This window comes from Zingiber officinale, chromosome 4B, assembly GCF_018446385.1.
Source record: "Zingiber officinale cultivar Zhangliang chromosome 4B, Zo_v1.1, whole genome shotgun sequence".
Lineage (NCBI taxonomy): Eukaryota > Viridiplantae > Streptophyta > Magnoliopsida > Zingiberales > Zingiberaceae > Zingiber > Zingiber officinale.
The window spans coordinates 115534230-115557797 of NC_055993.1; the positions used below are offsets into that span (position 1 = coordinate 115534230).

The 23568-nt window shown below is 45.8% G+C and overlaps 1 protein-coding gene across 1 annotated transcript; it reads left to right on the top strand.

The window, feature by feature from the left end:
• The first annotated feature begins 11638 nt into the window (after positions 1-11638).
• Positions 11639-13545, top strand: LOC121977869 (thermospermine synthase ACAULIS5-like). The gene is made up of 10 exons (XM_042530273.1): positions 11639-11781; positions 11867-11933; positions 12048-12142; positions 12216-12318; positions 12402-12490; positions 12584-12740; positions 12827-12902; positions 12982-13040; positions 13140-13276; positions 13358-13545. Exons 1-10 carry the CDS (start codon positions 11663-11665, stop codon positions 13428-13430), a joined length of 975 nt encoding a protein of 324 aa, XP_042386207.1. The 5' UTR covers positions 11639-11662; the 3' UTR covers positions 13431-13545.
• The last annotated feature ends 10023 nt before the right edge of the window (positions 13546-23568 follow it).

Consider the following 23568-nt stretch of genomic DNA (forward strand, 5'->3'; position numbering starts at 1 on the left):
AGCCGAGCCGAGTTGCCGCTCTGAGACAGAATTACATCCGCTCGCCCGAATTCTCGGAGAAAGTCTGTGAGCGGATGTACACGGCCTTCGACCTGGCTATGACCGCCACCACCAAGTATCTGAAGTCGAAGGGGCATCTTCCCGAGTCCGCTGTTATCCCGGCCGCAGATCAAACGACTCTCCTCAACAACATCCCCTCGACGCTTTATGAATATCTAGAGTAGGAATCCCCATGTAACTGGGCCGCTCGGCCAAACAATGAATCTTTTTTGTATCCTTGCCGCTCGGCTCAACTTATTTTTGCTGTAGTTTCCTTTGTTTGCCCCGCGTTTGGCGTAAATAGATCTTCTTTCTGTTCTTGCAACTTTGGATTTGGGCAAGAAAATTTTCTCTTGTCATGTTTAAAGTGTTCTTTAAAACTCCTCCGATCGGCTTCATACTATAACATGAGCTTAAGCCGCTTATTTTCAAAAAACGCCTTTCAGCATGCGACTGCATAGCCGCTCGGCGTGCGAACGTTATTCGCTCACGCGCTTCCATTTTTAATTCGTATTAACCGTCTTTTGCTTGGCACCTTACCTCAAAAGGGGTTTTTCATCTATTTTTGCTAAGCGAGCCACTCGGCCGTATGTTGGCCTTAAAGAACAGGCTCTGTCGTCGATCGACTCTTACCGCCGGAATGTATCACGTGGACGGTCTTCCGCTCGGAGGGTTTATAGACGCCAACTCGTCTCTCGATATTTAACGTCGGAGCTCGACGGTCTTCCGCTCGGAGGGTTTATTGACGTCGGCTCGTCTCTCGATATTTAACGTCGGAGCTCGACGGTCTTCCGCTCGGAGGGTTTATAGACGTCGGCTCGTCTCTCGATATTTAACGTCGGAGCTCGACGGCCTTCCGCTCGGAGGGTTTATAGACGCCGGCTCGTCTCGAACTCTTGTGTTTCATTTGTGAGGCTTTAAGGGCCCACTCGTCTCTCGATATTTAACGTCGGAGCTCGACGGTCTTCGCTCGGAGGGTTTATAGGACGTCACTCGATATTTAACGTCGGAGCTCGACGGTCTTCCGCTCGGAGGGTTTATAGACGCCGGCTCGTCTCTCGATATTTAACGTCGGAGCTCGACGGTCTTCCGCTCGGAGGGTTTATAGACGCCGGCTCGTCTCTCGATATTTAACGTCGGAGCTCGACGGTCTTCCGCTCGGAGGGTTTATAGACGCCGGCTCGTCTCTCGATATTTAACGTCGGAGCTCGACGGTCTTCCGCTCGGAGGGTTTATAGACGCCGGCTCGTCTCGATATTTAACGTCGGAGCTCGACGGTCTTCCGCTCGGAGGGTTTATAGACGCCGACTCGTCTCTCGATATTTAACGTCGGAGCTCGACGGTCTTCCGCTCGGAGGGTTTATAGACGCCGACTCGTCTCTCGATATTTAACGTCGGAGCTCGACGGTCTTCCGCTCGGAGGGTTTATAGACGCCGGCTCGTCTCTCGATATTTAACGTCGGAGCTCGACGGACCCATTATCGATCCTTAAAATCATTCTTGCTTCCTGTATTATAAGGACATGGGCGACCAAAATATACACAAAAATGAATTACATCAATGCACCTTTCACCCAGCTCGATAAGGCTGGAGATGATTCGCGCTCCATGGTCTATCTAGCAGCCGACCGTCTTCATCCTCCAAATAATAAGTGCCCGAGCGGAGCTTTTCGATAACCTTGAAGGGGCCCGCCCAAGGAGCTTCCAGCTTGCCGACGCCGCCGACCGGCTTGACTTTCTTCCAGACAAGGTCGCCTACCTGGAATGATCGGGGAATGACGCGCCGGTTGTAGTTTTGCTTCATTCGTTGGCGGTATGCCATCAGCCGGACGGACGCCTTGGCTCTCTCTTCATCCACCAAATCCAGCTCCATGTTCCTCCGCTCGGCGTTGCCTTTATCGTAACTCTAGATCCGCACGGATTCGACACCAACTTCGACGGGGATCACTGCTTCGCCGCCATATACCAGATGAAAAGGCGTGACGCCCGTTCCTTCCTTTGGAGTCGTTCGGATGGCCCATAGGACGCCCGACACTTCATCCACCCAACTTTCTCCCAAATGGTCGAGCCGAGCGCGCAAAATACGAAGAATTTCCCGATTGGCTACTTCGGCTTGACCGTTGCTTTGGGGGTAGGCTATAGATGTGAAGTGTTGCTCAATGCCGAAGCTTTTGCACCAATCTTCAAGCAATTTTCCTGTGAACTGCCGCCCGTTGTCGGAAATAAGTCGACGGGGGATGCCGAACCGACAAATGATGTTCTGCCAAATAAATTTCTTGACCATCTGCTCGGTGATCTTGGCTAGCGGCTCGGCCTCCACCCACTTGGAAAAATAATTAACTACCACAAGTAAAAATTTTCGCTGTCCGGTCGCCATAGGAAATGCACCCACAATATCCATTCCCCATTGGTCGAACGGACAAGAGACAGTAGCGGCCTTCATTTCCTCCGCCGGTCGATGAGAGACATTGTGATACTTCTGGCAGGATAGGCACGTCGACACGGTCCGAGCGGCGTCTGCTTATAAGGTTGGCCAGAAGTATCCGGCCAGCAAGATCTTTTTAGCTAGTGATCGTCCGCCCGGATGGCCACCACATGACCCTTGATGCACTTCTTGGAGGATGTAAGCCGAGTCTTCCGAGCTCACACATTTCAGCAGTGGGAGAGAGAAAACCTTCTTGTAGAGTTGATCCCCAATGAGTGTGAACCGACCGGCTCTCCTCCTTAACAGCTCGGCTTCATTCCGGTCGGACGGGGTGGCGCCCGAGCGCAAAAACTTCGTGATAGGTGTCCTCCAGTCGCTTGGCAACGTGAGGCCCTCCATCCGGTCGACGTGCGCCACCAAAGATACTTGTTCAACTGGCTGCTGTATGGCGATCGGCGTTATCGAGCTTGCAAGTTTGGCTAACTCATCAGCCGCTTGGTTCTCCGCTCGGGGTATCTTCTGGATAATAACCTCTCTGAAGTCGGCTTTGAGTTTCTCGAAGGCTTGAGCGTAAAGCTTGAGCCAAGCTTTGTTGATTTCAAAAGTACCTGTGAGCTGCTGAGCGGCCAATTGGGAGTCTGAATGTAGCGTTACCCGTCTGACCCCTACATGCCGGGCGGCCTGTAAGCCAGCTATAAGGGTTTCATATTCTGCCTCGTTATTCGTAGCTCTATAATCCAGCCGGACGGATAAGTGCACCCTCTCTTCTTGGGGAGACAGCAATAAAACACCAATACCGCTCCCGAGCCGAGTGGAGGATCCGTCTACAAATACCTTCCACATGGCTTCGGGCTCTGGCCTTTGTACCTCGGTGACGAAATTCGCCAAGGACTGCGCCTTTATCGTCGACCGGGGCTGGTATTGGATGTCGAACTCGCTTAACTCGGTTGTCCATTTGATGAGCCGTCCGGACGCTTCGGGATTCAACAGCACTCTTCCCAACGGGCTATTCGTCCGGACGATGATAGTATGAGCCAAGAAATACGGACGGAGGCGCCGAGCGGCGAGGACCAAAGCGAAAGCAAGTTTCTCGAGCCCGGTGTAGCGAGATTCAGCATCTTTTAAAATATGGCTCAGAAAATACACTGGCTCTTCTCCGCTCGGCCTTACTAATGCTGAGCCGACGGCTTGTTCAGTAGAAGATAAGTAAATACAAAGTGGCTCACCCGCAGCTGGCTTGGCTAGTACCGGAAGAGAATTCAAATATGTCTTCAGCTCTTCGAACGCCTGATCGCATTCTTCGTCCCATTGAAACTTGGCGGCTTTGCGCAAAATTTTGAAGAAAGCCAGGCTCCGGTCGGCGGTTTTGGAGATGAACCTAGACAGGGCGGTTATCCGACCGGTCAAATGCTGCACTTCCCTCAGATTTCTTGGAGGCGGCATGTCTTGTAGAGCTTTCACCTTGCTCGGATTTGCTTCAATACCCCGCTCGGTCACTATGTAACCTAAGAAGCATCCTCCTTTTGCTCCGAATAGACACTTCTGGGGATTTAGTTTAACGCCATACCTCCTCAGCGTTCGGAAAGCCACCTTCATATCTTCCAAGAGGTCGGCCGCTCGGACGGACTTGATGAGAATGTCGTCCACATACACTTCCAGATTTCACCCGATCTGCTCTCTGAATACTTTGTTCATCAAGCGCTGATATGTGGCCCCCACATTCTTCAATCCGAACGTCATCACATTATAGCAATAGGTACCGTCGGCCATCACGAAGCTGACTTTTTCTTGATCTTCACGGGCGAGCGGCACTTGATGATAGCCTTGGTAAGCGTCGAGCATACATATTAATTCGCAGCCGGCCGTAGAATCCACCAGTTGATCGATTCGGGGCAAGGGGTAAAAGTCCTTTGGGCATGCCTTGTTAAGGTCCCGGAAATCGATGCACACTCTCCACTTGTTGTCGGGCTCGGAAACTGACACCACGTTCGCCAGCCAGCTCGGGAACTGAACCTCGCGTATATGGTCGGCCTCCAGAAGCTTCTCAACCTCCGACCGGATGATGACATTCTGTTCGACGCTGAAATCCCTTTTTCTCTGCTTTACTGGCCGAGCGTCCGGTCGGACATGTAGCTCGTGATGCGCTATGCTTGGCAAAATTCCGGGCAGCTCGTGCGTCGACCAGACGAAGACATCACAATTTCTCTGGAGGCACTTGATCACTTCCTGTTTCCGGCTTTCCTCCAGATCGGCCGCAACGAACGTTGTGGCCTCCGATCGGGTCGGGTGAATCTGCACTTCCTCTTTTTCTTCATAAACTAAAGAGGGAGGCTTTTCAGTTATAGCGTTCACCTCGATCCGTGGCGACTTCCGAGCGGCATTTGCTTCTGCTCGGACCATCTCGATGTAGCATCGTCGAGCTGCCAGTTGATCTCCCCGTACTTCTCCCACTTTGTCATCGACGGGAAACTTGATCTTCTGATGGAAGGTGGAGACAGCCGCGCGGAACTCGCTGAGCGCCGGTCGTCCCAAAATGACATTGTATGAAGAGGGAGAGTCGACCACCACGAAGTTTGCTGTCCGCGTCCTCCTGAGCGGCTCTTCTCCCAGTGAGATAGCCATTCGGATTTGTCTGACCGGCAAGACTTCATTACCCGTAAACCCATAGAGGGGGGTCGTCATGGGCAGCAGCTCGGCTCGATCAATTTGTAGTTGGTCAAATGCCTTCTTGAAGATAATGTTGACCGAGCTCCCTGTGTCAATAAAAACGCGATGGATAGTATAATTTGCTATTACCGCTTTGATGAGGAGAGCGTCGTCATGTGGCACTTCGACTCCTTCCAAGTCTCTAGGCCCGAAGCTTATCTCGGGTCCGCTCGCCCTTTCCAGACTGCAGCCGACCGCATGGATCTGGAGCTGTCGGACGCTCGCCTTCCTCGCTCGGTTAGAGTCGCCTCCGGTCGGCCCGCCAGCAATAATATTGATTTCGCCTCGGGAAGTATTACTTCTATTTTCTTCTTCCCGAGCGGACGGCCGAGATCGTTCTCTGGACATTCGGCGATTCTCCCGCCTCGGAGAGAGATGCCGATCGGGCGTTTGTGGTTTTCGTCTGTCAGCTTGCGTCCGATCGGCTTCATGATTTCTCTGTCGCCTATCGAATGAGGGCGGTCGTCGAACACCACTTCGGGGAACGGGATGAGTAATCAAGGGAAGACTTCGACAATCCCTTGTGTTGTGCGTATCCGTCCCGTGGATGGAGCAGAACATGGGGGTCCACTTCTTTTAAGGCTTGGGCCGATCGGCTGCTACTTCTTGGACATGGGACCTAACATTGGGGGAGCGGACTGCTTCGGCCCTCGGCCCTCTCGGAGGCTGATGAGCGATGTGCGGCTTCCTCTCGGTAGTCGGTGCCCGCTCGGTTGGAGTTTCTTTTTTCCGGGCGGCTTGGGCTTCCTCCACGTTGATGTATTCGTTGGCCCGATGCAGCATATGATCATAGTCTCAGGGCGCCTTCCGAACGAGCGAGCGAGCGGAAGAAGTCCCCGTCCACGAGGCCTTGTGTGAAGGCGTTCATCATTGTTTCTGAGGTGGCCATAGGAATATCCATGGCCACGTTGTTGAACCGCTGGATATAAGCTCTGAGCGGCTCTCTTGGCTCTTGCTTGATGGCGAACAAGCTGACACTCGTCTTCTGATAGCGCCGACTGCTTGCAAAATGATGGAGGAAGGCTGTTTGGAAGTCCTTGAAGCTTGTGATGGACCCGTCCGGCAATCTCCGAAACCACCGTTGAGCCGATCCAGCGAGGGTGGTTAGAAAAACTCGACACTTCACCCCATCCGTATATTGGTGAAGGGTAGCAGTGTTGTCGAACTTCCCAAATGATCATCCGGATCGGTGGTCCCATTGTATTCGTTGATCGTCGGAGGCACGTAGTGCTTGGGCAAAGGGTCTCGTAGAATAGCCTCTGAAAATTGGCGATTGATCCGCTCGGGCGATCAGTCCACTCGAGGGGCTTTTCCTTTTCTGTCTTTTCTAGGCATTTCATCCGAAGAAGATCCCCGATCTCTATTGGTAGCTGCAGCTTCGGGGGTGCGGAATAGGGCCCGATGAAATGCAACGGTGGCCTGCGGTGCTTCCGCTCGGCCACCAGACGTGGACGTTGCTTGCTGCTCCGGCCGCTCGGCTGCTAATTTCTGTTTTTGCTCCACAAGCTTGGCGGCCCTCAACTCAATCAGAGCGTCGAGTTCCTCCGAGGAAAGCGTCACCGTGTGTTGTCGTCCAGCCTCGTCCATTGTTTCCGTTCGGATGCAGGAGCGTTCCCACAAACGGCGCCAAATTGATCCTGTCCGAATGCTGAATCAACGGACGCTGGGCACGTGGCACTTCCCGGTTGCTGACGTGGATCTACGACTGGTAGCACGAACCTCCGGCGATCCTGCACAGAAGTCGGGCCGGGAAGGGGTTCCCGGCGGCGACCCTCCGACGCTCAAGTCAGGCAAGCAAATAGTGAAGGAGTGGCTCCCAAAATATCAGAATGCATACCTCCGACGAAGGATGAGGGCCTTTATATAGGGCAGCGGAGAAGCGAGTGTACACATACCAAGGTGTACACGTGTCCGCGGCCCATACCCTAGTGAGGGCTTATCAGTGAGCTTACCTGACCCATACTGCTACAGTCCAAGTATGTCCTTGATGGGATAGAGGAACCTCCTGTCATAAGATTCGGAGTATGGCCTACATGTGGAACATACCCGCTGTCAGGGAAAGATCTTTTCCCCTTTGCTCGCGATCTAGCGTCCGGCCGGCCAGCTTCCGCTACATCCGGCCGGACGTATGCGGTGGTTTACTCGAGGAGATTCTCAATCACACGATTTGTGGAGACTATTAGCAGTATGCTACCTTATGGCTTTGGCCAAGCGTGCAGTCCGCTCGGCCCTGCGATCTTGTCCACTGAGCGCCGGAACCCTGTTTTTCAACAGGGCGCCTTGAACCATCAACCAGACACCGGCCGGCCGGCAGGCCGGTCGGACCCACCCCTCTCCGGCCGGCCTCCTGCCACTTTGACTTCCACGTGGCGTTGACTCCACTGGACGGGGGTCCCCTGTTCTTACAACCGGATCAGTCAGCCTCCAATAATTTTTCTATTTCTGCCTGGATGATCAAATTTTGCTCCGGGTTGAAGTCTCTCTTCTTCTATTTAACCGGCCGGGAGTTTGGTCGGACATGTAGCTCGTGTTGAGCCACGCTCGGAGAAATATAAGGAAATTCGTGTATCAACCAGGTGAACACGTCATAGTTTCATCTAAGGCAGGCGACAAACTTTGCTTCTTTTTTTGTTTTTGCTCTCTAGATCGACGACAATAAAGGTTGTTGTCTCTGATCAGTTTGGATGGATCTGAACCTCCTCCTTCTCATCGTAGACTAGAGTAGGAGGCTTCTCCATGATAGTGCTCACCTCCAAGCACGGTGTCTTCTGGGTGGCTCGTGCTTCCATTCTGACCATCTCGACGTAGCAATGCCGAGAGGCCAATTGATCACCTCTGACCTCGTCCACCTCATCCCCTACTGGGAACTTGATCTTTTGGCAGAAAGTAGATACCACCGCTAGGAACTCATTCAGCGCCGAGCGGCCTAGAATGACGTTGTAGGCTAATGACGCATCCACCACGATGAAATTGGTCGTCAGTGTCCTCTTTTGCGGCTCATCCCAGAGTGAGATGGCCAAACACAGTTGGTAGATTGGCAACACTTCGTTGCTGGTGAACCCGTAGAGTGGAGTCGTCATGGGTAGTAAATCACCTCGGTTGATTTGCAACTGATCGAACGTCTTCTTGAATATAATGTTCAGCAAGCTTCCTGTGTCAACAAAGGTATGGTGAATAACATAATTAGCTATTACCTCTTGGATAATCAGGGTATCATTATGGGGGATCTCTACTCCCTCCAAATCCTTTGGAACGAAGCTAATCTTAGGTCCTTTGACCTTCTCCTTGCTATAGCAGACCGCGTGAATTTCAAGCCGCCGAGCGTGCAACTTTCTTGCTCGATTGGAATCATCGTCGGTCAGCCCCCCGACGATAATTCCTATCTCACCTCAAGCAGCGTTGCTCCTATTTTCTTCCTCTCGAGCTGAGGGTCATCTCCGTTTAGCCTGCTCCCAAACAGGACTTGGATTGTTCTGTTGTTGAGATTGATTATGGTGTGGTTCGACCTCTGTCCTTTCGCCTTCCCTTCATCCAGCTGATCGATGCCTATATCTCCGATCGGGCGACAGTGACTGACGATACTGCCTTCTTGGGGTTGGTCTGTTAGCCAGGTAGCAGTCCTGGGTATAATGAGTTGTCGATTGATGGAAAGAGAAAAACATCGACGTCCATATTTTGCCCTTGGAAGCTTTTGGGCGTCCGCCCCCAACGTGCTACACGGCATGCATCCTGGGCTTGTGTTCTGATTAAGTTCCTCCTGACCGGAACCCTTTAAGAGGCTAATGGTTGCTCGGTTGACACCGCTCGGGCGCCATAGCAGGTTCAGCGGGTGCATCTTTTTTCCTAGCCACCTGTGCTTCTTCTACATTGATGTATTCATTGGTCCTTTTCTGTAGATGGCCAAAGTCCTTTGGCGGCTTCCGAATGAGTGACCGAAAGAATTCTCCTTCAGTGAGCCCCTGAGTGAAAGCGTTTATCAATACGTCCGAGGAGATCGTCGAGATGTTTATCACCACCTGATTGAAACATTAGATATATGCCCTTCAGGCCTCTCGGGGCCCTTGCTTCAGTGAGAATATATTTATGCTCATCTTCTGGTGGAGGCAACTGCTAGCAAAGTGATGCAGGAAGGTCGCTCGGAAATCTTTGAAGATGTGGATTGAGTCGCTTGGCAAACGTTTGAACTAGCATTGTGCCGATCCAGATAACGTGGTACGGAAGACTCGACATTTTATCCCATCCGTGTATTGGTGTAGGGTGGCCGTGTTATCAAACTTGACCAAGTGGTCATCGGGGTCGGTCGCTCCATCATATTCCCCGATCGATAATAGAGTGTAATGTTTCGACAGAGGGTTATTTAGAATCCCCTCCGAAAACTGTTGATTGACCCGCTTATGTGAATTATCCACTTTGGATGCCCCTTATATCTCAAGCGGGTGCCTCATCCGAGGAAGATCCTCGGTCTCTAATCTACTAGGCCCCTCTCTTTTGCTAGAATCCATAACGGTACTTAATGTAAGGGGACCGACGCATAAGGTGCTTCCCCACAGACCGATCGACCTCTTGTTCGGTTCCTGAGCGGAGTGTTGTTTAGCCTTCCGCCCCACTATTGAGGCTGCAGGTTCTTACACTTGACGATCGGCCAACTCTTCTTGTTGTTGCTCCACTATCTTTGCGGCCCGGGCTTGTATCAGCGTGTCGAGCTCCTCTTGCATCAGCATTACTGTCATGAATTGTCCGACGTCTTCCATCTTCTCGTTCGGATGCAAGCTACGTTCCCACAGATGGCGCCAAAATGATCCTGTCCAAAAGCGTGAAGCTGGAAAGCCGGGGAGATGGCAGTTCCACTGACTGGATGATGACCTTGCTCCTCTCTGCAAAACAAAACGAAAACCAGGGAAGGGGTCCCTAGCGTCGGCCCTTCGACGCTCAAGTATGAAACAAAGGAAGGAAAATGAAAAATGGTAGAGACTGAGACTTATGTTTCTTGCCTTTTTCTCATACCTGACATCCCCCTTTTATACTTTTCTTAGTGATCTTCCATCTTCTCCTGTTTAATGATATTGATTATATACAGAAGACATCTTTGTCTTAGCTTATGTGTATTTAATGACAGATTGAATGTTCTTCTTTACTTTCTCTTCCTCAAGACTTTTAGTCTTCTCTTTTGTCACTTCGCGTGACTGATGTCGGTGCTACATCTGACCGGACGAGTGGTCCGCTCGAACTGATTTAATGTTGATCGGGCATCAGCATTCCGGTCGACTGATGTAGTTACTCCTGCTCAGATTAGCCTTGTTTGAACCCTGATGTTGACCACTTAACTTTGATTTATACCATGACTATCGACCTGTGCCACGTAAACTCTTATCTCAACATCAATTATTATGCTATTCATCCCTTTCCCACCCGCTCTAGCATGTCTCTCTCCTATACTAATTAAGTTATAAGATAATTTTATTTTACTTCGTTCTATTAATAATATGATGTTTCAATTTATTTTATTGTATAGAGTTAAATCATTCTAAATATTTTATTTTCAATTTATTATTATTTTTTTAAAGTTTTTAGATGAAAATAAAAAAATATTTATATATTACATAAAGTTTTGATAATATGAAATGTATCTTTATCTATATAATGATAAACTTGAACTATATTGATACATGAAATATTTTATATATAATTAGCACATTTAAATATTTTATTAGGTGCGTGTTGATGGTGAAACTTAATTATTTGTATTATTATTCTACTGACATGTTTTTATGTTGTTTCCAATTTCTCTAATTATTTTAAATAATATATTATTTCCTTTGGCAAAATATAACCCCTCACCTAACATAGCTAGAACTCCATGTTTAAAATCCCATCCATGGCTTCTACAATAACCATATTTGGTATGTACGTTTTCTAATATTAAATAATTTTTAATTACATAAGAACCGTAAAGATTATTATTTTAGTATATTTTATATGATTGTTATGGCAATTATTTTACCAATAATTTTTATATTGATCCATTTTAAAAATTTAATTTTAAAATTTAAATGGATAGGAATAACAAAGACTTTTGGAAAACGTCCAAATTTGAAGCCGCATGAGTCGGAGACTTTGCAATGCCCGTCTCCATGCGGATGCCAGGTCAGCGGTGCTGACTAGACGAGGGAAACAAAGAGGGTACGCGTGTCGCTGGTGGCCCGCATAGTGTCTGGCACCCACCCAGACTGTGGTAAACGCAAACCAGTGCCATCGCGGACTGGTTCGCGTGCGACGTCCACTTTTGCTCACTGCGACAGTTTCTCGTCCTTACCCACATCCACGTTGCACGCCCTCGTGCGCTATATATACGACACCCGTCCCAGCCTTCAAGTCTCACTACCTTAATACTGCGACCTTCGACTCTGTTCCTACTTCCTCTTTCAGTTTCTTCTACCTCTTCTTTTTTCCTTCGGATTTCTCTTCCGAGTGTATACTGTTAAAATCAGAGAAGATGGATAGCCAAGCTGATGTGAAGGATCAGTGCCACCATGCCAAAGATGATGCAGAGGCATGCAAATGGTACGAAGAGGAGATTGACGACGATCTCAAGTGGTCTTTTGCTTTGAACAGGTGCTTCCTATTGATCTATCTAGTCTTATAAGTTTCAATAAGCTTAATTAATTATATATATATCCGTGCTTTAAATTGGACTCAGTGTGCTGCATAAAGGGACCAGCAAGTACCAAGAAATAGCTCTTATTGACACGAAACGTTTCGGCAAGGTTTGCATGATTCGATAGTTAGTTTTCTCCTCTTTTCGATCGGTTCACCTTTCTGGATCTTTTTTAGTTTGTTTTCCCCTAATTAATTTATAAATTTCTTCTGCATGCGGTAAGGCTTTGGTGATCGACGGCAAGATGCAGAGCGCCGAGATCGACGAGTTCATCTACCATGAGTGCTTGATCCATCCCCCCCTACTTTGCCACCCTAAGTCTGTCCTTCCTCTGTTTGGACATGCACGCCGTATTTTTCATATCTTAATCGTATATATATCATGCATGCAGCCCCAAGACAGTGTTTATTATGGGAGGAGGAGAGGGATCGGCAGCGAGGGAAGTCCTCAGGCATAAGACTGTAGAGAGCGTGGTGATGTGCGACATAGACGAGGTTTCTGTCTTATAATCTCTCTTACTTAATGCCCATGCATCATGCGTGCGGTGTGGTTGATCATATTTTGATGAAACTGGCAGGAGGTGGTGGATTTCTGCCGAAAGTACTTGACAGTAAACCAAAACGCATTCAGAGACAGCAAGCTCTGCCTCATCATCAACGACGCCAAGTATTTATAGTGAATTAACTTTAATTTAAGACCCAAGTAACTGAAAATTGATTGTTAATTTAATAAATAATGTACTCTATGGTATTGTTCTAGGGCTGAACTTGAGAAGAGGGAGGAACAGTTTGACATCATAGTGGGTGACTTGTCTGACCCTATGGAAGGAGGGCCGTGCTATCAGCTTTACACTAAATCCTTCTACGAGAAAATTCTGAAGCCCAAGCTGCGGCATCAAGGCATCTTTATCACTCAGGTGTCTCATCGATATGTCCTATTTAATTTAGTGTAAAGCGATCCAACGTTCCCTGTTTGATGATTTCGTTAACATATTGTAATTAGGCTGGACCAGCTGGTGTTCTCACCCACAAGGAAGTCTTCTCTTCCATCTACAACACCTTGAAGCATGTCTTCAAATGTATAGTCTCATCGTGTTCATTGTACTCAGCACATACATTAATATTTGTCCCAACTTTAAATCCATTACTTCTCTACAGATGTGGTTGTCTACACAGCTCATGTCCCATCCTTTGCTGATATGTGGGGATGGGTTATGGTAAGTTGTATCTCTTTGACAAGTGCTTAATTTTTCGCATAATTTCGTACGTAAAAACTGAGCAAATTAACTTCCTGCTTTTATTGGTTGTTAACGAAGGCATCGGATGAGCCTCTGGTGGTGGATTCTCGTCAGATTGATGAGAGGATTGGGGAAAGAATCAATGGAGAGCTTCTCTACCTAAACGGCGAGTCGCTGGTATCTTCCACCACCATGAACAAGAGCGTCTACACGTCGTAAGTATCACGTATCGCATGCCCGTTAATTTAACGATCAACGGTCTTCTTGTTCTTGGTTAATCTGAACAACTGACGCAGCCTCTTGAACGAGACGCATATCTACACCGAGGAGAATGCGAGATTTTTGTACGGACATGGAATGGGTTGCTAGGCAGAGACGGCGGCCAGGCGACGATCGAGCACTGCGCTATTTTTCATGCTTGGAATCAAAGTCGCCTGCGTGAAGTGTTCCTTTATTACTTTCCCTGTGCGAGCAAATAAAAGCCAGTGGCAAATTTTGAAATAAATAAGTCTAGTACTAGTGCGGTTGACTAGGAATTGAGCTTCAAGGAAAATAAAGAGAAAAAAAAAACAATTAAAATTTTGTGTGTGTGATTCTACACCTCACGTTATTTAGTTTTTCTTTCATAATTTTCTTTTATTTTTTTCCTTCAAATGAATTAGTTATGGAATTTCGGAATGATTGATCTTTTCGGGCTAAACTACTTTAGTCTTTCTCTCACAATTTTCCTTTCTAGTCATAAATCCAAACTGCAGCTCATTCTCAATGCTGTCGGCCACTGAACTAAAGCCCGGGCAACCTAACATGTGGCTCTGCCTTTGACGGAATTGATCAAGAAAGTACATGAGCAGCCACAAGAGCATCACGTTAACCCAACTTCAAACAAGCTAAGAGTTGTTGAGATGAAAAATATAACTCTATCCTTGTCATATCATATTTGATATATAGTAATACTTGTGTTGTTGTTGCTATCTCTTTTTCTCCTTCAAATGGTGAGCTTCTCGTTTGGTCAACAGCACACCTGGTCAAATAATAAGCTTATCGTTTTGTCAGTGGCTGAATATGACAAAAAGAATAACATGGATCACACCTCTTCAATTGTTCAATGCACCATTTTTAAAGGCACATCATCAAGTCACACACCCTTTTGGATAAGTGAGGCATCCTTTTAGGTAGTCTCTACTTTGGATAGATGTACCTCATTGGGTATATAGCCGATCGAGTAACCCTTTCTCATTAGTCATCTTCGATGCATCGTCGTTAGAGAGGTAGTTGTTAGACTTTGTTGATTTGCACCCTAGGAGAATTCAAATCGTATTTTACTTAGGTCATAAGATTGAAGTGAGTGTTGGAGTTACTTTCTTTAAAATAATATTATATCTTACCTAGATGTTTATAGTTGTTGATAGAGCTGTCAATTTATGTTGAGTCCGTCAAATTAACCCGTCCTACCAAATAATTAAGCAGATTAAGTTGAAATTTTATCAATCTATTTAAAGGCGAATCCTAGTCGACCCACGACAAGCTTAAGTTGACTCATGGGTTGAGGAAATGTTGAAAGTAGTCGCTCATTCACCTTGAATAGTCGTTGAGATCCCTTGGCACTTCTCTCGTGTTTATTAGAGATAAGAGCACACTTGCTACTCTTTTACAATGAATTGATGTAATTGAGATTACTATATTGGTTTATAATAATCTTTACGGTGGTAAGCTTTCTTAACTTGCTTTGATAGGTTTTCCTGAGTAATAGGTGTTAAATTCATTTTGCTTCATGAACATTTTCTCTTCACTAGATGAGCAACCTGCGAGCCAACCTAAGTTGCTGCAGACTTTTTTATTTTATTCTTTGGTGGACCCGTGGGTTTGCCCGCCTAATCTGCAATTCTCCTTGAGTTGAGTTGAATTGGATTGGGTTGGAAAATTTTCAACCTGTCAAGATGATAAGTTTTCTCGGCCTGCCTTGCCCCGTCAAATGGCCGGCCGTCATGAGTTGGCCCGTCTAACAGCTCTAGTTGTTGACAACCGTCATATAAGATATAACATATAACCGAATGATAATTTTGATCTTTCTGGTGATCAATTCGCATGACCTCCATACACTACAAAAAAAAATAGGCTTTTTGGGATGAATTTTACAATGAAAACATTTTCGTTGTAAATTAGGCGTCGCTAAATTCTGCAACAAAAATATGAAAATTCGTCATTGAATTTGTGATAAATTTTATTTTCATCACCAAATTCATTGCAAATTTGCAATGAAAAAAAATCATCACAAAATTACCTAATGCAAATCTGCGACCAAATTTTATTTTCGTCCCAAATTTGGCAACTAATCTAGTTTTCATCATAGATTTGGCAATGAAAATAATATTCGTCGCCAAATCTAGTTTGTAACTATTCCCCATTGCATCCCTGATTTGAGGCAAATACTATTTTCGTTGTATTTTTGCAATGAATACGGATTCGTCACCAATATGCTAATTTGCCAAATTCACAACGAATCCACATATTTGATTCGTTGCAAATTTGTGATATACAGTAAATTTATGATAATTTGATGATAAAAATAATTCATCTCAAAATACTTAAATTTTGACCAGAACCTAGCCATTTCTCTATTTTATCATGTTAATACAATACATCGACCATTTCCAAATCTATTTATATAACACACCATATTTAACATATACATCCAACCCATCTTATTTAACAACATATCCTATTTCACAACATACACATCCTATTTATATTCTAAATGTAAAATATCGAAAATGGATGAAAAACCTTAACAAAATTTTCTAAAATTTTTAGAAATTTTCTAGGAATTTTTTGGAGGCCGTATGGTGTAGTTTACGGGAATAAAAATTGGGCCACAGGAAAGCCTGTTTAGGCTACCCCATTAAATCAGGAAAAGTTGAATTTTTTATTTTCTTTTCCTTTTATTGCAGTTTCTCTTTTTCTCTCTTCCCCACGTGCCCGAGCCGCCCCCGACGTCGTCCCCTTCCTTCTTCCATTTCCCCCAACCGACGTGTCGCTTCGCGCTTCATCTCCCTCGTGAACAAAACTGGTGGCCAAGGGAGATCGGGCACCTTTGTGCTCTGTTTTCCTTCCCCTTCCTTCACACCGATTCTTCTTTTTCCCCATTTCTTTTTTCCTTATTCCGTGCCCTAGCCATCTTCTCGGCCACGCCTTCTCCACCCGATGGCGCCGCCACCCGCAGACGCCATGGTCCCTCTGCCCTAGCGCCGGTAGATGACCGCCTCTCTTGTACCCTAGCGCTACTGCCGACCACTGCAGACCCACGATCGGTTGTCACCAGCTAGAAATTGACACCGCCAGCTCCTCTTCTTCCGATCGCCTTTAGCCGTCCTTCTCTCGGATCACCGCCCCCTTGCGTCAGCGATCTTCGGCCGGAAGAGGGAGTACCGAGCCCTCTCCTAATCTTCCCTATTCCGTGTCCTAGACTCCACCATCGGGTCTTCCTTATTCGCTCGCCTCTTTAGACACGCTGACAGAGAGGAAGCGACTGGCACCAATCTAAGTAAGGCATATTTAGGTATTTAGATTTTTGGTTTGGGCTCCTGTGATGAACGGGTTGTCTGTTCACTGTGGTGACAGTCACTATTTTGCTACAGCATCTCTAAATACCAACCATTGTTTCTCCACAGCACGCGTCTCCGGCAGTGCCTCCGGTTATTCGGGCTTGGTGTTTCTGGGAGGTTTCGGCTGCAAAATCTTTGGTAGCAGTATATTCTGGCAAGCAAACTTTTGGTCAACAAGGGAGAGCTTGTGATAGGGTAAGATGAAGGAAATTTGACTCCTGTTTTAGCTACATGAACAGTAGCTTAAAATCTGTATGTACATGACTAGTAGTAATTATTTGAGCCGGATAATAAATTTGCATTTATTGAGAGGTTAAAATTCATCTTAAACTACTGATCAACCTATAAATTTGTATGATGGGATTAGCTAATCGAGTTATATAGTTCCTGATCAGATTAGGATTTTTTTTAGCTATTTTGTTATATAATAAAACGTAATTAAATTGTATGATTTATTACAGGACTCTGATTTGTGATGAGTTACCTTTCGTGGGATTACTTTTAGCACGCGCTATATCAGATGTGGGTACCTTGACTTATCTCTTTTGATAATGTCATATTGATATGTGTAGTAGGTTATAGCCTCTAGTAATAATTATGTTTATCTTTGATTTGGTATGTCACTAGATGATACCTGTTGCATGCTTTATGTATTTATGTTTTATACCCTCTTGTTTATTGCCATGATTATTTATGCTCATAGAGGTAGTGACATACCATGCCTTATGATACACCGGACTAGACATTTACCATATCTGACCCATATACCTAGATCAGTTTATTTTACCCATTTATTTTTGGTACATGTTTTAAGGAGGTAGATATGGTCAGGATTTGCATGCTTAGTGTCATACATCATCTTACATGATTACATGCTGTGCGATTGGTAGCCCCATTATTGTTGAGCTCATCGCCAGTTACATGGATCTGCACACACAACCACTGATGGGTTAGTGGTATATCAGGCAGGGTGTGTGGCAGTTTGCTTTGTCAGTCCTCCGCTGGTCCACTCATGGGTAGCGTGACGCAGCGTGGTAGCATGTCAGGGATCCCTCCTCTGGATTGTCTCAGGGAGATGAGAGCATTGAGCTCCCCCACTTATGATTTGGGGTAGGAGGATAGGTCTACTCCGACAGCATCCTGTCCACTCGGTCACTCATAAGGAGCAGTGATGGCAGAGTGCATAGTTATCATAACCCTACTCACTCAGTCTCACCATCGTGGGTGAGATGGTTGATTGACGTCAGGGGTGACCAGGACATGTTATTGGCATTATATGCATGATTGCATTTATTATTTGTGTTTGCTGCATTTTATTTACTGCATATTGGATGGATGCATATGTTTGACATGCATACAGGGACATGTTACCTTTGGTCTGACGACCTTATTATTCTGATAGGAGGTCCTGGTGAGTACAACTTCTCCTTTTCTTATAGTTTTATATTTTTCCATTACTCCAGGAGACTGTACACATATTTATTACTATTAGTTATTTCTTATTATGCATGTCAGCCCGATACCCGTTGAGTTGTTGAACTCACACCGTTGATTATTACTATTTCAGGTTGATACTGTCAGGAGGTTCCGTCGCTAGTCCTCACTATATGTCACGACTGATTCATATATTTTAGATTTTTGGTTTACTTATTATGTATTTTCTATATACTTGTGATGTAGGATTGCACTCGAGGATTTTTATCGAGTTTGGTCTACTGCCGTTGTTTTCTGTTGCATTGGATTTTCTGTTGTGGGTTTGTGTTTTTTTGTCATTGTAGTAGAGTAGGTTTTCATTTAATATAAACTGCATGATTGTGTCAGCAGAATGCTGAATATATAAACTGCGTGGATTGTTAGTTATGTTTATTATTATTGTTTCGGTTATGTTGGCCGAGGTTTGTGTGGCCCGGAGGGCTTGTAGTATAGTTTCATATTATCACCCGTAAGGGGAAATGCTGCCGAAATTTCTTCTGGCAAGGACTACCTAGGGCATGATAATATTTTTGGTATCAGAGCCAGGTTGGCGTGTTCTATGTTTCGTGTTCTGAATTTTTGAGTTAATCTGATACCAATTTATTTGGTATCTGAGCAGGTTTACGATACATATTTTTCGTGTTATGGATTTTTGACTTAATCTGATGCCAATATTTTTTGTATCAAAGCGAAATTTTGCATGTTTCCGATGCTTGCTTTCCGGGATTTGGATTTTTGAGTTTAGCGAGCTAATTTAGGTAATTTTTGGAGTTGTACGGATTTTCATCGATTTTTCTCGTTTCGGAGTTCCGAGGTCATAAATGGGGACTGAACAGCGATGGAACATCTCCAGACAGCAAATATGCAAAATGTTAATTTTTATAATTTTGATACTTGTATTAATATCTGGGGCATAATTTAACAGTGATGAGGCGAAATGCACATGTTCCCGCTTCGAGCCGTGGTGCAAGATGTCCACACAAGAGGACATTGGAATCCCTGGCAATGGAGTCGCCAGAGATGTCTACTGGGGTCAAGCCTGTCGGTTAGGCACATACTCCACATGGTACTACGGGTGCATTGGGCTCTCGAACTCTGACGGCTTCAGAGGTACCTATCTTGACCGTACCCGCCGTATCCACTCTCACAATATGATATAAATCTAGAATAATGGACCATGCATTTATTTGGGTATGTTTGGTACGGGCTTGTACTTGTACTATTCCATAAGGATAACTGGTTGGACTTCCTAAAATATCCTTTTCTTCTTGTATTTGATTCCGCCATTCTTCTTTCCCTACCCTTTCTTACCTCCTCTACAACACACTTACATGAGTTATGTGATTCCTCTTCCTTTGCCTAGTCCTCCTCCTCCTACGTCTAGGATTGGTGATTAGTACAACCACTAAAATTCAGTGGCTTCCTCCACTTAGAGTTGTGCTAGGGACCAATACTAGCACCTCGGACACTTGAAATGTCTCATTCTGACAGTGGATTGAAAACCTATCTTGGTTAGGAGTAAATGAAATGCATTGTAGCAGACCCTTACCAAGTTAAGTTTTGGCACCGATATTTAATTCACTTAGCATGGTAGGCCAGAGACTGGACGAATTCATGCGGTTACCAGAAAGGATGCACAGCGGGCTGACAGATCCATTTTTCGCGGTATGGTTTTACTTTATACATTATCCGCTGATATGTTGATAGATACTGGTAGCTCGCATTCCTTTATTTCCCGCGCCTTCACGAGGGACATAGGTAGGCTGCCTACTCTTAGATCGCAATGACTGACCATCTCCCTACCGTCCGGTGATACATTGGACGTCACTCAGGAGGTCAGAGGTTGCCCGTTAGACTTTCGCAATATGATACTCATGGTTGATTTATTAGTATTGAAAATGGTCGAGTTCGACATTATCCTTGGCATGGATTGGTTGTCTGCATATCATGCCACGGTTAATTGCCAGACAAGGGTGGTCATCTTCCGACCTCCGAACCAACCCTCGTGAGATTTCACTGGTATCAGGGATGATGACATATCGATCATTTCCGCGATTCAGGTCCTGAAGCTACTATCACATGACTGTCAAGGATTTCTTCTGTCTTTGATTAATACTGACGACAGTAATAGTTCCCAGCTCTCAGACGTTCCAGTGGTCCGAGAGTATCCAGATGTATTTCTAGATAAGCTACCAGGCTTGCCTCCCCGAAGGCAAGTGGAGTTTGCTATTGAGCTGATTTTGAGGACCGCACTAGCATCGAAAGCTTCTTACCGTATGACACTGAAAAAGTTGGACAAGCTAAAGGTCCAACCCCAGGAGTTATTGGATAGAGGATTTATTCGCCCTAGTATTTCTCCGTGGGGTTCTCCGGTATTATTTGTCAAGAAAAAAGATGGTACTCTGAAGTTGTGCATCAATTACAGACAGCTAAATGCAGTGATCGTCAGGAATAAGTACCCCTTACCATGGATCGAGGATTTGTTTGATCAGCTCAGAGGTACATTAGTATATTCTAAGATTGATCTGCGGTCTGGATATCATCAGCTGAGAGTCAAAGAATTTGATATTCAGAAGACAACATTCCGTACCAGATACGGACATTATGAATTTTTGGTAATGCCATTTGGGCTTACCAATGCTCCAGCGGTGTTTATGGATTTGATCAACCTCATCTTTCTGGAGTATCTAGATTAGTTCATTGTCATTTTCATCGATGACATATTGATCTACTCGCTTCCGAGGAGGAACATGCACAGCATCTTCGCATAGTCTTGGAGACTCTTCGACGACATCATCTATATGGGAAGTTCAGCAAGTGTGCGTTTTGGCTAACCTCAGTTGGTTTTCTAGGACACGTGGTGTCTAGCCGAGGTATTTCAGTAGACCCTTAGAAGATCGAGGTTATCACCAGCTGGGAGCAGCCGAAATTAGTTTAGGAGATCCGTAGTTTCTTGGGACTGGCTGGATATTATAGACGTTTCGTCGAGGGTTTCTCGCGTATCGCTATGTCGTTGACACGCCTGACCAGGAAAGGCGTGAAGTTTGCGTGGTCCGAGGCTTGCGAGACTAGTTTTCAGGAGCTGAAGTGGAGATTAGTGTTAGCACCAGTTTTGGTTTTACCTTCTGGAGAGGACGGATTCGTACTCTACACCGACACTTCTCTTCAGTGTTTGGGCACTGTCTTGATGTAGCACGGCAAGGTAGTCTCCTATGCTTCCCATCAGTTGAAGGAGCATCAGAAGAACTACCCAGTACATGATTTGGAGCTAGCCACCATTATATTTTCTTTGAAGATTTGGCGGCATCACCTTTATGGTATTACTTTTGAGATTCTCACCGATCATAAGAGTCTCAAATACCTTTTCACTCAGAAGGAACTTAATCTCCGACAGAGGAGATGGATGGAGTTTCTGAAGGATTACGGCTCTACTATTAGCTAGCACCCGAGGAAAGCTAATGTGGTTGCCAATGCACTTAGCCGGAAGTCCAGAGGGACTTTAGCTTGCCACCAAGTTGTGGTCACAGACTTGATTCAGGGTTTCTCTGAGTTGAGCCTTGAGAAGCAGGGATGGACATAACAAGGTATTCTGGTTACCATGGTTGCTCAATCATCGATCAGGATGAGGATCCGAGAGGCCCAGGCCAGTGATCAACGCTTACAGTCCATTGGCAGCCAGATAGCTTCCGGGCAGCAGACAGAGTTCACCCGAGATGACGAGGGCTTTATTTATTTTTGAGGCAGGTTATGTGTACCTTAATCTCACCCGGTCTTGTAGGAGCTACTTCAGGAGGCTCATCGCTCTAGATTTACGATCCACCCAGGTGGAACTCGCATGTATCGAGATTTGAGGCGTTTCTATTGGTGGAACGACATGCAGAACGACATGGCGGAATTTGTAGCCAGATGTCATGTCTATCAACAAGTGAAGGCTGAGCACTAGAGACCTGCCGGATTACTTCAGAGGATTTCGATTCCAGAGTGGAAATGAGAGCACATCACTATAGATTTTGTGGTGGGATTTCCTAGGACATGACGAGGCCATGACGTTATTTGGATAGTCGTTGACTGATTAACCAAATCCGTGCACTTCTTAGCGATTCAGAAGACCGATTCTCTGTATCGATTGGCAAAGCTATATTGTCGAGAGATCATCAGATTGCTTGGTGTTCCATTGAGTATTATATCGGATCGAGACCCATGGTTCGCATCCCGATTCTGGCAGAGTCTATAGCAGGCCTTGGGCACATAACTCCATTTCAGTACAGCTTTCCATCTGCAGACAGATGGACAGTCAGAGCGAACCATTCAGACTTTAGAGGACTTGCTAAGGTCTTGTGTTATGGATTTTGAGATAGTTGGGAGGACCACTTGCCATTAGTAGAGTTCGCCTACAACAACAGCTATCACTTGGCTATCCAGATAGCACCGTTTGAAGCGTTATATGGTAGGCCTTGTCGGGCACCCACTCTCTGGGAGGAGGTTGGGGAGGCCCAGCTGTTAGGACCTCAGAGAGCTCAGCAGGAGGCAGAGTTGGTCCGCACTATTAGACAGAGGATGTCCGAGGCGCAGGACTGCCAGAAGAGTTATACTAATCAGAGACGTAGACCCCTGGAGTTCTCTACTGGCGACCATGTATTCCTGAGAGTTTCACCCATGAAAGGGGTGAAGAGATTTGACCTCCGAGGTAAGCCAGCTCCACGATACATTGGGCCTTTCCAGATCTTGGAGAGGATTGGAGCTGTAGCTTATCGTCTGGAGCTACCACCGGCTCTGGCAGGCATTCACGATGTGTTCTATGTGTTTATGGTGAGGAGATATGTAGCTGACCCAGCACATGTACTATTAGATATACCAGTTCCCATTCAGCCTGACATTATCTACGAGGGGGTTCCGGTACAGATTCTAGACCATAAGGAGAGTCAACTGCGGAACAAGACTATCCAGTTGGTTAAAGTCAGATGGAAGCATCATTCTGACAAGGAGGCTACTTGGGAGCTAGAGGATATGATCCGAGCTCAATATCCCCATCTTTTCACTTGAGGTATATGGGTTAATTTTCGTTCAGCATTTATACTATCTATCTGTTGCTAATACTTGTTGATGGTGGATAACGAAATTTGGGGACCAAATTTTTATTAGTGAGGGAGAATGTAAAATATCGAAAATGGACGAAAAACCTTAACGGAATTTTTCAGAATTTTTAGAAATTTTCTAAGAATTTTTGAAGGTCGTATGATGTAGGTTACGGGGATAAAAATTGGGACACGGGAAAGCCTATTTAGGCTACCCCATTAAATGAGGAAAAGTTGAATTTTTATTTTCTTTTCCTTTTATTATTATTTCTCTTTTTCTCTCTTCCCTGCGTGCCCGAGCCATCCCCGACGCCATCCCCTTCCTTCTTCCCTTTCCCCCAACCGATGCGTCGCTTC

Bases quoted from the DNA above. Each gene is read 5' to 3' on its own strand.
- LOC121977869 (XM_042530273.1), top strand. From the start codon at position 11,663: ATGGATAGCCAAGCTGATGTGAAGGATCAGTGCCACCATGCCAAAGAT. The intron at 11,934-12,047 runs GTTTGCATGATT...GCATGCGGTAAG, and splicing joins ACACGAAACGTTTCGGCAAG to GCTTTGGTGATCGACGGCAA. The intron at 12,143-12,215 runs GTCTGTCCTTCC...TCATGCATGCAG, and splicing joins CCCCTACTTTGCCACCCTAA to CCCCAAGACAGTGTTTATTA.